Below are 17,221 nucleotides of genomic sequence, written 5' to 3' on the forward strand. Positions count from 1 at the left end.
GATCAATGATCGTCCTAGCCGATAATTTAAAAATACAGTATACCTTAATTGTCTATGGCGACAAGTTCTTTCTGTTTTGAGCATATCATCCTGACCGATACACGTATCATCCAGGCCGATATGTTAATGACTGCTGCCTTAATTAAGAATCCTTATTTAGACTTTCTGTTTTAAGCCTGATCGTCCAGAACGATATAAAAATCGTCCTGGCCGATATGTGTAAAAACAGAAATTCTAAGTATCTCAAGTTCTCTCAAGTGTGTGTGTAGGGTTACTTAGCATCAGTCTATTTGACCATTACAAGTAGACTCAAAAGTGAAACACAAAAGTACAGACTGACTCAACCCTAAACCTACGCAATCCTGAACTGGCTTCTTCTTGATCGTCCGATCTTCGATTCCTGAAAAGTTAGAGCCAACAAGTAGTCCAAGAGAAATAGTGTTTGTCAATCATCAAAACATAAGACATGAAAATAGGTTTGCAACAAGAAAGACTCAACCTAAAAAAACTTAGACTCACAAAAAGGACTCACGACAAGACAACTTGACTTGACAAATAAGATTTGACAAACTACAACTTGACAAACTACAAACCTAGGACTTCCTAAACTTGCTCTGATATCAAATTTGATGCAATCAAAAATTTGGGAGAGGGACCCAAATTTTTGATCACAAAAGAAACAACACTTCCTATATAAAAGAAACTCACTAAAATACCCAAAAGGATACAAAATACGACAATTGAACCAAAACAACTTTATATTAGAAAATAAAATGACTTACAAACTTTTAAAATTATAACGACTTACAAACTTTACTCAATCACTTGACGACACCCTAAAGTTGCTTCACTTAGAGACGAAATATACAGATGGAATGATTACCATGGAGAGAAGAAAGAGATTAGAAGCCAAGACGAAGGTTGGAAATAGCTCGCAAGATTTTCATAGAAATAGAAGAAGAAATGGAACAAAACTCTCAAGCTTTTTCCAATGAAAAACTTCTCAGGTTTTCTCTCCAAAAATCATAATCATTACTACTAAAACAGCCACAAAACTTCCTCTATATATAGGTATAAAAGAGGAATACAAACATCCATTATAACCACTAATTAATTCAATTAAAAGGGGTAAATGAAAGGACAAAATTCAGTCCAGATTTCTGTATAGAAATCTGTCCAGAAATCTGTCCCAAAATAGCCCCAAAAACCATTCAAATACTCAAATAAATGAGGGAATGAAAGGTCAACAGGCACTACACCGAAATCCCAAAAGGCACAGCAAAAAACAAGGAATAAAGCCACGGTTTCAAGCAAATACATCACGGATTCCAGCAGCCAAGCACAGGGACCAAGCAGCCATATTTATTTCGGTAAAAAGGGGGACCACGGGCAAGTTAGGATGTCCTAGGATTCAATTTTCAAGTCTTATTTTTGTCCCTCTCCCAAATTTTTTATTGCATCGATTCCTATTTCGTCAAGTGATTTAGTCAAGTTTGTAAGTCGTTTTAATTTTAAAAAGTTTGTAAGTCATTTTATTTTATTAAGTAAAGTTGTTTTGGTTCAATTGTCGTATTTTGTATCCTTTTGGGTATTTTACTAAGTTTCTTTTATATAGGAAGTGTTTTTTCTTTTGTGATAAAAAATTTGGGGCCCTCTCCCAAATTTTTGATTGCATCAATTTTGGTATCAGAGCAAGTTAGGAAGTCCTAAGTTTTGGTTTGTCTAGTTGTCAAGAAAAATCTTAGTGAATCATAACAGTTATGATTCTTATGAGTCTTGTTGTGTGAGTCTTGTAAGTCTTGTGAGTCTTGAAAGCATTTTGAGTGTAAGTTTTTTTAGGTTGAGTCTTTTAAAGTCTTTCTTTGAATCTTTTTTTTTTTTGAGTCATTTAAAAAAATGGAAAAAGAAAAAAATCGAAGAAAGCAAGCCTGATGAAATTGAAGATCCTATGGATAGGTGGATTCCGACAAAGTCAACAAATCCTCTGGAGTATGAGTTACATAAACTTCAATCTTGGATGCATTTGTGTACTGAAAGATACATGAAAAAGAAGCAACGTTTACAAGATCAGTTCCTGCAAGAACGTGAAGAAATCCTGAAGAAATATGAAGCAAAAATTCAAGAACTTGAAGCTCCGTCTTCACCTCCTCGGAAGAAAGCAAAATGCAACTCATCGGGAGATGAGTTCTCAAGAAGGAGAGTCTGATGACACCCTAAAGTTGCTTCACTTAGAGACGAAAGATACAGATGGAATGATCATCATGGAGAGAAGAAAGAGATTAGAAGTTAAGATGAAGGTTGGAAAGAGCTCGCAAGATTTTCATAGAAGTAGAAGAAGAAATGGAATAAAGCTCTCAAGCTTTTTCCAATGAAAAACCTCTCAGGTTTTCTCTTCAAAAATCATAATCATCACACTCTTAAAACAGCCACAAAACTTCCTCTATATATAGGCTTAAAAGAGGAATACAAATAGCCATTATAACCACTAATTAATTCAATTAAAAGGGTTAAATGAAAAGACAAAATTCAGTCCAGATTTATGTACAGAAATCTATCCAGAAATCTGTCCCAAAACAGCCCCAAAAAAACCCTTCAAATACTCAAATAAATGAGGGAATGAAAGGTCAACAGGCACTATACCGAAATACCAAAAGGCACAGCAAAAAACAGGGAATAAAGCCACGACTTCAAGCAAATACATCATGGATTCCAGCAGGCAAGCATAGGGACCAAGCAGCCATATTTATTTCGGTAAAAAGGGAGACCACGGGCAATAAATTCAAGAGCAAACCAAAGGGACAACAGCATTCCGTGGGAGGAAAACCAGCTGGAAAACTGCAGCAGGCCAAAGGTCAAAACTAGCAGGGAATTAAGGCAATTCAAGAGGCAAAAGGGAGAGGAAAGGGTAGGGAAATGCTTGGAAAAAGGAGGGGGGGAAGAAGAAAAGTCAAATTTAAGAAATAATGAGCTAATTTTTAGTTCATTAAATGAACTAAAAATCAGCTCATAATGAGCTAATTTTTTACTTGACATTAATGAGTTAGAGAAGTCAAAAATCAAATATTATGATTTAATTTGACCCCCCCCCCCCTTCCTTTGCCTAGATCAGAGACGCATGTAGTTTAAAGAAATGTTCAAGTTGCATGAAAAAAGTAACGAGGAAAAGGATCTTTTACAAAAATAATTTTGGCTCTAAGATAATTGAAAAGTTGTTTATTGACTAGTTGTTTCCCATCTTACCAAGATTTTTATTGCCACAATGATAGGCCGGTTCATCCTGAATCAGCCCAGGAGCCGGCCCAAAGACCGGCTCAATATTACAGGAGGCGGAACAAGGGGTTCCGCCCCCTTTGATTCTGCTAGTTGTGGCGCCCGCATGGAGAATTTGGGGAAATATGAGTGGGCGGCTAGGGGGGAGAGGGAATTTTTGATTGAGCAATATTTGAATTAGGGTTGTATTAGGAAACTAATTGTATTATGAGAGGGGGATTGCTCTAGGGTTAGTTTTCATGCTTTGTTTTGTTCTTCTCTTAGATTTCTTTGGCGAGTTGGGCTCTAGGCATCTTGTCTAGAGATTGGGAGAGAACGGTCCTCCTCTCGAATTGAGATCATTTGTATATTGCTTTCGTGTTTGCTTGGTTTTGTTTTCCTTAGTGCAATCTATCGTTGTGGGCTGATTTCGCCCAAAATTTGCCTATTTCTCGCTGTTTTCCCTCCAATTAGTGATAGGTTTGCTTGCGAACTCAAGTATTCCCTTAGGGTTACTTGCGAACTCAAGTATTTCCTATCAAATTGGTATCGGAGCGAGTCTCGGGACCGGTGGAGGGCTGTTTTCGACGAATTTCAGCAGGAGTTTTTTGCTGCAAAAAGGAAGAAGTTGCTATTTTTTTTTACTCCAAAATTTGGTTTTTGTGAATCTACAAAAGCCGGGTTGTGATGACGGCCAAAAAAGTGGATGCATTGGAGGAAAGACTTGAAGGGGAGATGAATCAAATCAAAATGACGGTGGAGAAAAGGATTTCTTCCATGGAGGGACAAGTTGCCGACCTCCGAGATATGATGAAAAAAATGTTAGAGATTCAAAATCAAACAACGGCTTCAGTGGCTAAAGGGGTGGAAGTAAAGAATAAGAAATCCGAAATCCGTAGAGAAGAAGATGAGCTGGAGATCGTGGAAGGGGAAGGAAGAAGACCCCATCTAGAGCCTGTTTTATTCTATGATTGGCTATGTATAGTTTCAAATGGGTTCTTAAGTGAACCAGTTTCAACTATGATCGGGCCTGGATTTGGTGGTGTCGAACATGATTGTCATTTGCTTGATTGTCATTGCTTGATTGTCGATGAAGTGTGGATGTCTTGCAGTTACAGTGAAAAAACCCAGAGGAAATGACTATTATATCATTAAGGGATGCAGGGAGCATAGCCTCGATGGGGTTATGCAATGTGGAAGAATTGCTTGCTAGCTTTTGTATTCGAGGAAATTAGTGAAAATAACATAAGAGATTTGATTATAGCTCATCCTTAGATACGTCATTGAGGAATAGAGAGGCTTTAGGCTTTTTATGCTTAGAGATTTCTATTTTTAACTTCTTCTGAACAAGTACAAAGCTCATGGTTTTAATTTTATCAATTTTATATATCGCTTTACGGAAATTAGAGATATCATGATTTTTCTCACTTTTTCATACCAATGACCCGGTTAGGAGAGTAGAGGTATTAGATTTGACTTATGTTAAGAAAGGTAGAGGCAGACCTAAAAAGACTTAGTTAGAAAATATTAGGAATGATCTTTCTTTATTAGATTTAAACGCGAATTTGACCTTTAATAGGACACAATGGAGAAAAAAGATTCATGTAGCCGACCCCACGTAGTGGGATAAAGGCTTGATGTTGTTGTTGTTGTTGTTTCATACCAATAGCTATCGGATTGAATGGGATTAACTGAAATTATTTCATAATTTGATTGAGCCAACTAACAAAGCTACTTATCATATTCGATAAGTTTCTGGAACAAAAACTATTATTTGTTAAAATTATTGAATAAGATTTAAAGGAGGAAAATAAAAATTAGAAGATCAAAATGAACAAATATTGTGGGTAGGATCAGGTTAATGATGATGAATATTTTCGCTCAAAAAATGATATTGATGGATGGTTGAAGAAAATGCATAATGTTGCATAATTTGGTTCAAGTGGGATGTTTATATAAAAAAGTTATGGAGGTATTTGAAATTTTTAGCAACATGGTTAAGAAGGATTTTTAGTGACATTCTAATGACTAAATATGATATCAAATGATTGAAAGAGAAATTTAGGAGATATAGAGAAAGAAAAATCTTGTGTTTTGCAACTCAAGTTGTTAGGGGAGAGGATAATGTGAGAAAATCTAAGTGTTAGATTAGATTGATTTATTTCCATGAATATTTAGGAAGGAATATAGTAGCAATATGATCCTATGTTTATATTGATAATGAAAAGGCTAGATAGAACACTGTGAGAATTGACTTGGATACATCAATAAAAAGATGCCAAATATATGTAGAAATTTTGAAAGATATATATAATAGAGCATGAGGTAGCATTAAGCATTTGTGGTTGACCAAAGAGTTTTTGGTGCCATTGAGTGCATTAAAGATCAATATTAAGTCCTTATGTTTACAACAAATATTCAAGATAAGGCACAATGTTGTATTCTATAAATTTTTGAGAGAATATCTTTTTGAAGTTAATGGAAAACTAAAACAATGAGAAAATTTGTAGAAGTTTAAGGTGCAAGATTATTTGAACAAAAGTTGACTATATATTATGCATTATTGTTGGATTTAAGATTGATGATTATCGTCAACTGTGTTAGAAATCTAATGATTCATAAGCTTGATGCATTTAAGTGCTTTTGATGTGTTATATAAAATAGATAAATATGTGGCTTTAGGTGTTAGAATTGAAGTTGGTTGGGTAAATTGATGAAAGTGTCTTAGGGGTATTATCATCATTAGCATTTGACTTATCCTAACTATTTAGGGTTAGATTTGTAAATTCTCATATTTCATTTATTTTGTCGCCAAGTGTTTGTGGGAGATATGAAAGTCTGTTATTTACAAATCATTTCGAAAAACTTTTAGCTATGTTATTTTAGATTTACTCCACTTCCATAACTTTTCAATATGATTTTTCTTAACCCATCTACCAGATCAATTTTCTACCCTCTGGTATACTTGTCCAAACCTTATAGTCCTGTTTTGAGTTACCTTATCTATCTTCAACAGATGTCACTCTAGTCATTCCTCTTAAATAATTATTTTTTTACCCCATATTCATTTTAACATATTCTTATTTCCATCATGCCCAAATTAGTTGTCAAGAACTTTTTTATCACCCAACATTCGAATCTACATAATATTATCAGCCTAATTATAGTTTCTTAGATTTATTGTTGGATCTTGTTGATATCATCTTATCGCATAATATTCTAAGCTTTACAAATCGTTAGCTCTCAACAAAAAATAATTGAGTTAGGAGGGTCATAGACACAAATTACTAATTAGTTGATGTAGGCCTATTGATGCTGAGGATGATGATAAGTCTGCGGTTGTGGAGATTCATAAAATTGCCTTCACTGACCTTTGTGGATCATAACAATTAACACTAAAGTATTTTGCATTTTCTTAACAATAATGATAAAAGATTCTCTCGATTCAACGCATCTAGTATTCCTCTAGAATTGCTTTTATTTTGTGGTGTTTAAACTTTTTTCACATTTTGGCTTCTGCTTGCGTAAACATTTCATTTTTCTTGTATATGTGATAATCTTTTTTTGTGAAGGAAGGTGAGCCCCTTGATGATGAAAATGATGAGGATGGACCTCCCAACACGGATCCTGAGGGAAGAGTGGAGAAATACATCGGTGTCAAAGTAAAGGTATGTATTGCTGAATCGTATGGTTTGTTGGGCGGACACACATAGGAAAGTATTCAAATTTCAAATAGAAAGTCTCTAAAATGATCACCACTATTGTTTACCTCTACAATATTTAAGAAATAATCAGCTTTCTTATTATTTTAGTTTTATTATGGGCTGGCTGTGCATTATATAATTTGATATTCAGATTAAATGATGTTGTGAATTAAACTAACATTTGATTTTTGGAAAAGAATATCATTTTATCACATTAACTAAACTTTTTAGGGCAATCTTCCAAGTACTTCGTTGAAAAATATAGTGTTGTGTATTTGTTTGAATGTAACGATAATCATTGACCATTTTGTGCGTTTTGGTAACCAAAAATTCTGTTGTAGTTTTAACGAGATAGGAAAAAATCGCATTTCTTATTAATCGAACCAGATGCCCCCTTTGTCTCTCTCTTATTCATTTATGTGTATATATTTGAATAGAATGCTATCCTTTCTAGTAGTCTCATTTTCCCTCTTATTTTTGTTTCAGCTTGTTTCTTAAACTTAAAATATATATAAAAAAATCAATACCGTCAAAAATAGCAGGTCAAATGTGAAGTTTCATGATTTAGCCATAAATCAGCATATAATAAATGGTGAGATAAATGATTTATGAATTTAAATGACATTATTGTTATTTTACAATTTCCTGAACAATTTAGATACATATGCTTCAAAACAATGCATACGAGTAATATTTCCAAAACATTGCCCAACATACATTTATTTATTTTGTTTGATTTATGGTTAAGACTTAAGAGTTCATAGAAAGAGTCAAATTGGTCTCTAAGTTATTCTTAATTTTATATTTATAAGTGTTATCTTGAAAATAAATCTGGTGGAGATTATTCTCTTTCCACTTCAAAATATTAAACTACCCGTATACAACAACAACAACAATATCAAGCCTTTGTCCCACTACATGAGGTTGGCTACATGAATCTTTTATTTGTCACGACCCGATCTGGCTTAGCCCGAATTAACGAGGTAGGAGCAGACAATCGTACGGAAAACACCATAACATAAATCATAACAATTTCATTTAACTTCTATAACATAACATGAACATCATCAACACATAATAAGAAAGAGCTACTAAAAATATCAACCGAAAGTTTTTCCAATTTGTTTCTTCCAACCATTAAAAAAGCAGATGAGACATCCACATTGAGTCGCGCCTCAAGTCGAGGCGGAAGTCATGCGTATCGGGGCTTATCCCTCGAACCATCCAGCGAAGCCTACTATTTTTTCGCATGAGGCGTACACATTAGAGCGCAAAGCCTCGAGGCAATACAAGGCACCGCATTGAAATTTTTTCTTAAGTATATATGTAAATACAACGCAGCCGATTCGTGTTCGCGTATAAGATTATGGCTTTCTGTGAGAATTGAAAGGCGAACTGGAGACGAAGCCGTGAGGGAAAGAGACGAAGCCGTGAGGGAAGGAGACGAAGCTGTGAGTGCAGGAGACGAAGTCGAAAGGAGACGACGCAGGAAACAAAGCCGAAAGAATTAATGATTTTGAAAGTAAGAAACGAAGCCGAAGTTGTGAGTGCAGGAAACATTCAGGCCTCAGTTAGGTTGGAAGTACTTTAAGGAAATTTAATTTTAGGTAAATGCCCTAATTTTTTATTTCCAAAAATTCTCCAAAAAAATTTTATTTTTATCATTAAAATACTTCCCTAATCCTTCCTTAAAGATTTCGTAAAGAATTTTTGAAAGAAAACACATTTTTTGTAAAACCCTAAAAATTTCTTCTCCAAAAATCTTGAGATTGAGAGAGATTCGTTTTATATAAATCATACCTTAAGATTTCCCTCATCGTCCTCTTCGATATTCACTAATTTCCTCGCCGGAAAATCGTCGCCGGAGCCACCCCGGCGAATCCACGCCCGCCCTTGCCATCCACCTGTTCTTCCGCTCGATTTGGCTGAAATATGCGAATGGGGGAGAGTGAGGAGGGTTCGGTTTGATATATTCAGGAGAAAGGGGATTGCCAAATGACCATTATACCCTTACTTAAACAATTATGGCATTTTATTTGCTTAGGGGTAGTTTGGGTATTTTTAGGCATCTAAAAATTCTATCTCCTAATTTAAGTAAAATTGGATACAAGTTCTATATATCAAATTGATCAGAGTTTTGCGTAGAGTTTTATAAAATTATTTCCGTCAAATTTCGTTAACTTTGAATTTTCACTTAAGTTTTGTCGCGACGCATCGAAATGCTTGCGACGACCTACAATCGTCGTTTTCGGGTTTTACATCATCTCCATTGTGCTATGTTAAAAGTCAAGCTCTCATTTAAATTTAATAAAGAAAGATCATTTCTAATATTTCCTAACCAAGTCTTTTTAGGTCTACCTTTACCTATCTTAACAAAATTCAAATCGAATATCTCTACTTTCCTAATCGGATCATCGAAAGGTCACCATTTTATGTGACACAACAAACCCGATGCATTCCTCCACTTCAACCATCCAACTTGAATTCTACTTATAATAGCCCCATCTACTTCACCATCACTTTGAACAATAGATTCAAGATATCTAAAACATGTACTCTTATTAATGGCTTGATCGTCCAAAGTCACAATCCTCACACTAGGTCTATTACTACTAAAATTATACTCCATATATTCAGTTTTAGATCTACTCAAGTGAAAACCATTAGACTCTAAGGTTGACCTCCATAATTCAAGTTTAACTTCAAATCCCTCTCTAGTCGTATCAACAAGAAGAATATCATCAACAAAGAGCATGCTTCAAAGTACATCCTCTTGCAAATGTATAGTGAGAACATCCATGACTAAAGCAAAAAGATATGGTGATGTAATCCAACCGAAATAGGAAAATACTTGGTCAAACTACCTTGTGTTTGAACACAAGTAATAGCTCCTACATACATATCTTTAATGATTTGAATATAAGTATTATTAACTCATTTCTTCTCAAGAACTCTCCATAGCACTTCTCTTGAAACTTTATCATATGCTTTCTCTAAATCAATAAATATCATATGTAGATCTTCCTTATTCTCTCTATATTTCTCCATCAAACATCTCAATAAATATATGGCTTTCATGGTAGACCTACATGGTATGAATCCAAATTTATTTTGAAACATTAGACTACCCGTATACTAATTTTAAATGCTCGTGGCAACATATTTTACTTTTAGGGAAAACATTTGAAAACTGAAAGATGATATGACTTTGTATTTCAATATTGAATGCTAAATCTTAGTTCTTTTATTTGTTTCAATTATACTAACAAAAAAACGGCTGCATTGCAAACAAATACAGTATTGTTTTTCAAACAAGAGCATATCTAGAACTAAAATTACAATAAGTTGGTCTTGTATAAATAGTAAATGTTGATGTCATAGATACTTATTTTTCAATACTTTATGAATCTAAAAATTGCTCATGCACGCAAACTTGTGCACATATGTGCATCCCATACACCTACGCACACATGCAAACACATGTATGCATACTCACACACATGCACACCAATGCATGCATGCATGTATTTTGACATGGACCTACGCACAGCTTTTTATGCAAGTTTTTGCACATATATACCAGCGCATGCTAAAGGAAGTAACATCTTTAATCTCTTTTTATTGAGCATGTGTCCAGTTTTGAATTTAAATTCTTAGATATTTTATTCTATTAAATTTTAATTTATTTTGAATTGCTTAGTATTCAGCTACTTTATTTAATGGCTAATTATGATGCCTAATGATAACAACAATATCTTAAAATGTTAGATTATTTGTATTTTAGTGTATATTTGTTTGTCGATCCATCAAGCACTGTAAATTAGATTTGTTCCTCTACAATTTAACTTATTATTTTTTTAATCATTTCTGGTAGCATAGCAGGATTAACTAATGTAAATATATAACTTATGTGCGTACGTGAGTCCATATATATATAAAGTGGATGATATCCATTATCCTCTCATTTTTATTTTTTGAAAAAAAAAATCAAAGTAGTTCCCCAACTATTAGTAAGTGACTAAGTGCTCAATTTAGTCCCAAAGTTTCTTAATGCCCCATTTTAGCTTCTATTGAAAATTGATCTAATTTAGTCTCAAGGCTAAAAATTATAGGTAAAGATAACACCGAAGTTAAATGTTAGGTTATTTTAGATAATGCAAGTGTATGTAAGATTACATTAATTATATTGCTCTATTTCATCATTTAATAAATTAGAATGAAAGTTAATTTACTAAATAATAATGTTGAATAATTAGTAAAAGAATATTGTCTTTTAAATAAAATCTAAATGGAAGATTATACAAAACTCTAGTTTAAATGGAATAGTATTGCCATCAATTCTTGTAATAACTTAACCATTTATGATGCTTATAAAAAATAAGATGGTTAGACAGGACATAGAAGTCTTGTTTTACCCATGTAATTTATCAATCAAGATGAACAAATATGTTATGAATAAGTTCAGTAGTTTATGAATAACTTAAACAGTTGATGTATTCTAACTCTGTATTTCACTAATCAGAGCCATCGTTGAAAAAAATTATTTCATTTTATTGGTGTTCAAATTATCTTAGAAGATTTGTAATCATGTATACCATTAGTTTTAGTGATGTTAAAGAGAATGGAGGTTATTTATTTTTCATTTTAAGCTAATAGTATAGAAATCTAAAAGGAGATGTACTGGGATTCTCCTAGGAGGTGAAATATCCATCGCTTATATGTACTTGTATGAGATGGACTTTCTCATCCTATTGGAGAGATTTTTTTTGTCACTCTACATAATCTTCGAACACAAAATCACTTTCTGTTGTGATCTATAACATGAAAAGCACTTCGATAATTTCCTTGTCATATGATTTATTTTTGTCGAGCATGTGAAAAAAGAAAAGATTAGATAATATAGAGGTCTTCTTACAATTCTTGTTTGATCCATGCATCTTAGCAATCAAAATTATCCAACATATGTAAAATATCATCACTAGCAATATATTTAATTACAAGCTATTTAAAGTGTCTCCACTTTGAAATTCCTTCAACTTATACAAGAATGAACTTGGAAATGTTTGATGTTAATGGATGATAGAATGATCTTAAAATTTGTTGTAATTGTTAATGCCATTTATTTTTGGATGAAAAGGGGATGGAATGTTTTGATTAACATTTGAAGGTCATAACGTTAAAATTTATTGCGGAGGATGATGATTCTCCTCTTAGGATGAGATAATTCTATACAGTGCATGTATCGTTGAGTGCGTCTAAACTAGACAAAAGTAGATTTAGTTTTCATTTGTTTGTCTGTCTTCTTCCTTTGGAATGTTTTTTGTGTATTAATGCCCAACTTGTAAGGATTAAATTGAAATAGATATTACTTTGAACTCTTTGAAAAAATATATATTACTATGCTATATATTTTTCTAGAAGCATATTGGTATGCACAGTGTATGTGTGTATAAATTATTTCTGCTTAGTATTTTTAGATAAATGATACATTGACTTTGTGAATTTTGTTTCCAAATTAAGGATACAAGCCCATTTCAGGCTTTGTGTGTTGTGCAGCAACACGAAACCTATTTACAATCTGCAGCTTGACTCCATTCTCGGTCATTCTTGGCCAAAAAGGCCGATTGTTACAAAATCTGGTGCAGTAACTTTCCTGGATTTTCTTATCTATCTTGCCGTTGTTGCTTCCAAGTCACATCAAATTGATATCAGAGCGATATTTTGGTGACATGGTAGCAAAGAAGGTGGATGCATTAGAAGGTGAAGCGGAGCAAATCAAATATGGGATGGAAAAGTTCTCAACCATTGAATGGAGTTTTTTATCCATAGAGAATCTGATGGATACACAATTAGGAGGGTTGGAAGAGATGATGAGGAAGTTCATGGTGATGTAATCCAAAACTCTACTGGCGGTTCCAATTGCTAACCCTAACCAGGATATGACCTTGATTTCCTTGGTCAAATCTAAGGGAAAGGAGATTAGATGGGAGGAGTTTGACGAGAAGAGTTTCTTTCATCAAGAGCCACATCCTAGGGATTTGATAAAGGGCATATCAGAGTTTTAGGATGGGGGGACAGCAAGGAGGGAATTTTGTGGTGGAGATGATGGGGTGGCCGACCACTATGAGGGGCATTTCGGGCAAGCGGAGTGGGCGACCAGAGATGGAGGAGGTCGAGTAGAGCCATTGGGATCAGGTTATGCATGGAGGATGGAAGAAAGGTGAGATTTCCACCCTCGATAGATTGGGGGAACCAATGGAGGGAGAGGAAGCTAGAGTGGAGATGCTAGGGTGAGGAAGTTGAAGATGTTGATATTTGAAGGGGATGATGCGCATGGGTGGTCCATGGGTAGGTGTACCGGATGGTGAGACATTTCGTGGTGAATGAGTTGAATGAAGAGGAGAAGCTTATGACTGTAGGGCTGTGTTTGGAGGGAAAACCCTAGCTTTGTTCTAGTGGAGGGGGCTAGATATCCGATCCACTTTTTGGAGGAGTTTAAGGATAGCTTATTGGAGTATCTTCGGGCCATTCGATAAGAAATTCTTTGTCTTGACTCGGGAGGGGATTGTCGTGGAGTATAGGGAGATATTTTAGTTGTTGTCGTGGCGATTGAGGGGGATTTTAGAGGCGGTGTTGGAGGAAAATTTCATGAAAGGCCTAAAGCCTGACATACAGGCAAACCTCCGATTGTTGAGGCTGAGAGGGCTGAGGGAGACGATGGAGCTATCCTAGATGGCGGAGGATCGGAGATAGATGGAGAGGACAAGTAGGAGCAGAGTCATGGGAGGCTCCTATATATAGGATTACCTTGACTTCACTATCATCGAGAACCCAGTCAGTGTCATTTTAGCGGGAGGCATTACGGGAGAAGAGTGGGGGAGTTCGCCTCGAGGCTAACTTCAAGCACCTCACAGAGGTGGAGGTGCAAGACAAGAGTGAAGGGATTGTGCTTCCGATGTGATGAGATGTACTAGTCTATCAGTGCAAGGATTGCTCCCCCCAGCTCCTTATGATTTGTGATGATGAGGAGACCGACAACAAGGAGTTGCTGGAGGAAGCTGATGTAGAGGAGAGCACCTCCACCTTGATATGACGAAAGTGTCCCTTAACTCAATGGTAAGGGGATTTAGAGGAAGCTGATGGGATTTATTCCAAATTACACCATGAAGGTGAGGTGATAGATCAGGGAGTGGCTAGTGGTGGTCTTGGTGGATAGTGGGGCTTCTCACAACTTCATCTCATGGATGAGGCGGATTTGAAGTTGGTGGATACGGGAAGCTTTGGAGTCATGATGGGAATAGGGAAGGTGGAGAAGAGTAGGGAGATTTGCAAGAGGTTGGTGTTGACACTCCAAGGCTTACAGATAGTGGAGGATTTTCTTCCCTTAAATTTGAGAAGCATTGATCTGATCCTAGGTATAAAGTGGTTACAGACGATTGGGAAGACGAGTGTGGACTGAAAATCTTTGACTATGGAGATTCAAGTGGAGGGGAAGAGGATGGTGCTGTGAGGAGATGCCATCTTGTGCAGAACCATGGTTTCACTTAAAATCATGGTTAAGGCTTCATACCATTCAGCGGCACATGCCACCCTTTTTAGGATTCTCTATGGGAGAGATCTACCTTATTTGATATATTATGGGCATAGCACTACACCGGTATTCAGTGTAGATCAGTATTTAGCGGAGAGGGACGTGATATTAGCATAGCTAAAGGGACATCTATTGAGGGCCCAACAAATCATGAAGCACAGGAGTAAAGTACACTTCGACCTATGAGACATGGTTTACTTGAAGCTAAGACCCTATTAGCAGAAGACATAGCCAGGAGGAGGAATGAGAAATTGTCCTCACAATACTTTGGGACTTATGAGATTTTGGAGCGCATTGGAGCAGTGGCCTATTTATTGACATTACCACCTTCGTTAGCATTGCTCACAACTGAGGCGTGCGAGAGGAGATATCACACACCGTCTTCACTACTCCTTGACTTTGATAGAAGACATGAAGGTTATTTTGGAGCCCCTGAAAGTAGAAGGGTTGTGCCGAGGGGAGACAGGTGCATGGAAGTACTAATAAAGTGGAAGGATTTTCTAGAGTATGAAGACACATGGGAGCTATGCGAGATGATTAGGAGACAGTTCTCATCCTTCCACCTTGAAGACAAGGTGTGTCTTTGGGTGGATGTATTGATATGTCGGTGGGTCCCATCAGGCTGGCCCAGCCTAGGCCGAATCAGCCAATTGGCTGGGTGGAATCAGGGGCAGCAAGAGGGGGAGTTTCAACCCACCTTGTGGAGCTCAGGGGTGCTCTTATTCATTATGTAAGGAGGAGGAATCAAGAGGAAGCTATTTAAGAAGGTTTAAATTGTGTTTTTTGTGTGTTATGGCTGTTTAAGGGGGAGAGTCTAGGGTTTTCATCTTAAGTGTGCTAAGTTTATTTTTCTCTTTTGGTGAAGTTTCCTAGCGGCGGCTATGGATTGTGTGAGAGCCGATCTACCTCTCGATAGTGTAGAACAATTAAATCTTTCGCTATTGTTGGAGTAATAAAAAATCTGCTCCCCTTATTTGTGTTCTTGCATTTTCTTTTTATCTATTTTGTTGTATTTGCTTCCTAGTCGCATCAAATTATTTTTGTCTTAATGTCCAATTTGTTATATTCAGAATTGTAAGTTTTTTTCACAAAACAAATGATGATCTTCTGCTTAGGAACTGTGTTAAAGAAATTAGCTCGCTATGTATTTATCTAGAAGCATATTACTTTTAATAAGCTGTTTAGAAACTTATTGTTGTTTTATTTGGATTGTATAATTTTAGTCATATTACTTAGGTGTCACTTTCTTTCTGTTTTGTTGATAGGTATCATTTACTGGTCAAGGAGAAACTCAGTCAATGAAACAGCTTTCTGGTGGTCAGAAAACTGTAGTGGCGTTGACATTAATATTTGCCATACAGCGCTGTGATCCTGCTCCATTCTATCTCTTTGATGAGATTGATGCAGCATTGGATCCACAATACAGAACATCTGTTGGCAGTATCCTTTAAAGATATCTTGTAATTTGTTTTAAGATTTCCTTCTGTATGCCTCTTCATGGATTATGCACAAGTTTCTTATCTTGGAAATATTTGTTTTCTGCTACTGGTAGCTTTCTGGAATGCTTAGTTGATGATGCATGTATCATTTTGGTAGTAATTTTTCTCTTAAAACTTCACCTGCATGCTCAAAATACGTGCAGCAGCCACTTTAACTCATTTTTTTTCCCCGGTGAAACCTTGTTTTTTGTCGTTTTGTAGATAATTAGGTCCGGAAAAGTTGATTTTATTTTTTGTTTTCTCATCCTTCCATATTTGGGCTTCTGATTCTCGTTCCACGTAATTACAAGTAGTCTAGCAATGGAAATAGTTGTTAGACCTGGAAATAGTCTATTGTTGCCTCCATTGCGATCAAGCTCAGTATTTTGGGTCATGTAAACTTTTAATTCTTGCTCATAGAAATCAATGTTTCATCATGTGTTACTCCGCTTCACTTAAATGTTTTAAAGATATGATCCGTCGTTTGGCTGATATGGCAAATACTCAGTTCATAACGACAACATTTCGGCCAGAGCTAGTGAAAGTTGCAGACAAGATATACGGTGTAACTCACAAGAACAGAGTCAGCCATGTTAATGTGGTTTCCAAGGAAGAGGCTCTTGATTTTATTGAACAAGATCAGAACCACAGTGCTTAATCAGGTTAATTCTTTCAGACTTCGTTTCTATTCTATTAAAATATATGTTGATTGCTAATGAATTATTTGATATTACCTTGAAAGAAAACTTGACTTATAACTTGACTGACAGGTTTACTTTTACCTGATCTATTAAGATGCTGTGAGTACGAGCAGGTATTAACCTATCTTTAGTTTTTGTTTCTTCGTTCAAACTTCAGTGATATTTGTCAATTTGTTGTATATGTTGATTTACTTTGGAAGTAATATATACTTGGCATTGTGATGTTTTATACTTGTCTAAACCAATTATGTTAGTGTCAATAGATAGAAGTTGGGCAGCTTTTTATTGCAAATATACTTATAATTATGCTAGCTCGAGCAAGATGCCGATCTCAGTAAATTTGTACTAGATGTGAAGAATGTTCGACTAGTTATTTTAGGCAATGGAAGATTTTGACAGTCAAAATTAAAATGGTATTCTTTTGATTTTTGTTTTTGTTTGTGTAATTACATAGATAATACTCAATACCTTTCCTATTTATAAAACTAATATCTATGG

General features: G+C 35.5%; 1 protein-coding gene across 2 annotated transcripts in view; it reads left to right on the forward strand.

Moving 5' to 3' along the window:
* Positions 1–17,128, forward strand: part of LOC110105903 (structural maintenance of chromosomes protein 3) — a 92,628-nt gene extending 75,500 nt beyond the window's left edge. For both annotated transcript variants that reach the window (XM_020835587.2, XM_028697070.1), the window contains exons 27-30: positions 6,822–6,917; positions 15,810–15,984; positions 16,493–16,684; positions 16,793–17,128. In XM_020835587.2, the coding sequence (XP_020691246.1) occupies positions 6,822–6,917; positions 15,810–15,984; positions 16,493–16,680 (459 nt within the window). In that variant the 3' untranslated portion in view covers positions 16,681–16,684; positions 16,793–17,128. The remainder of the gene's footprint in view (positions 1–6,821; positions 6,918–15,809; positions 15,985–16,492; positions 16,685–16,792) is intronic.
* Positions 17,129–17,221: the final 93 nt, after the last annotated feature.

This window comes from Dendrobium catenatum, unplaced genomic scaffold (assembly GCF_001605985.2).
Source record: "Dendrobium catenatum unplaced genomic scaffold, ASM160598v2 fragScaff_scaffold_862, whole genome shotgun sequence".
Lineage (NCBI taxonomy): Eukaryota > Viridiplantae > Streptophyta > Magnoliopsida > Asparagales > Orchidaceae > Dendrobium > Dendrobium catenatum.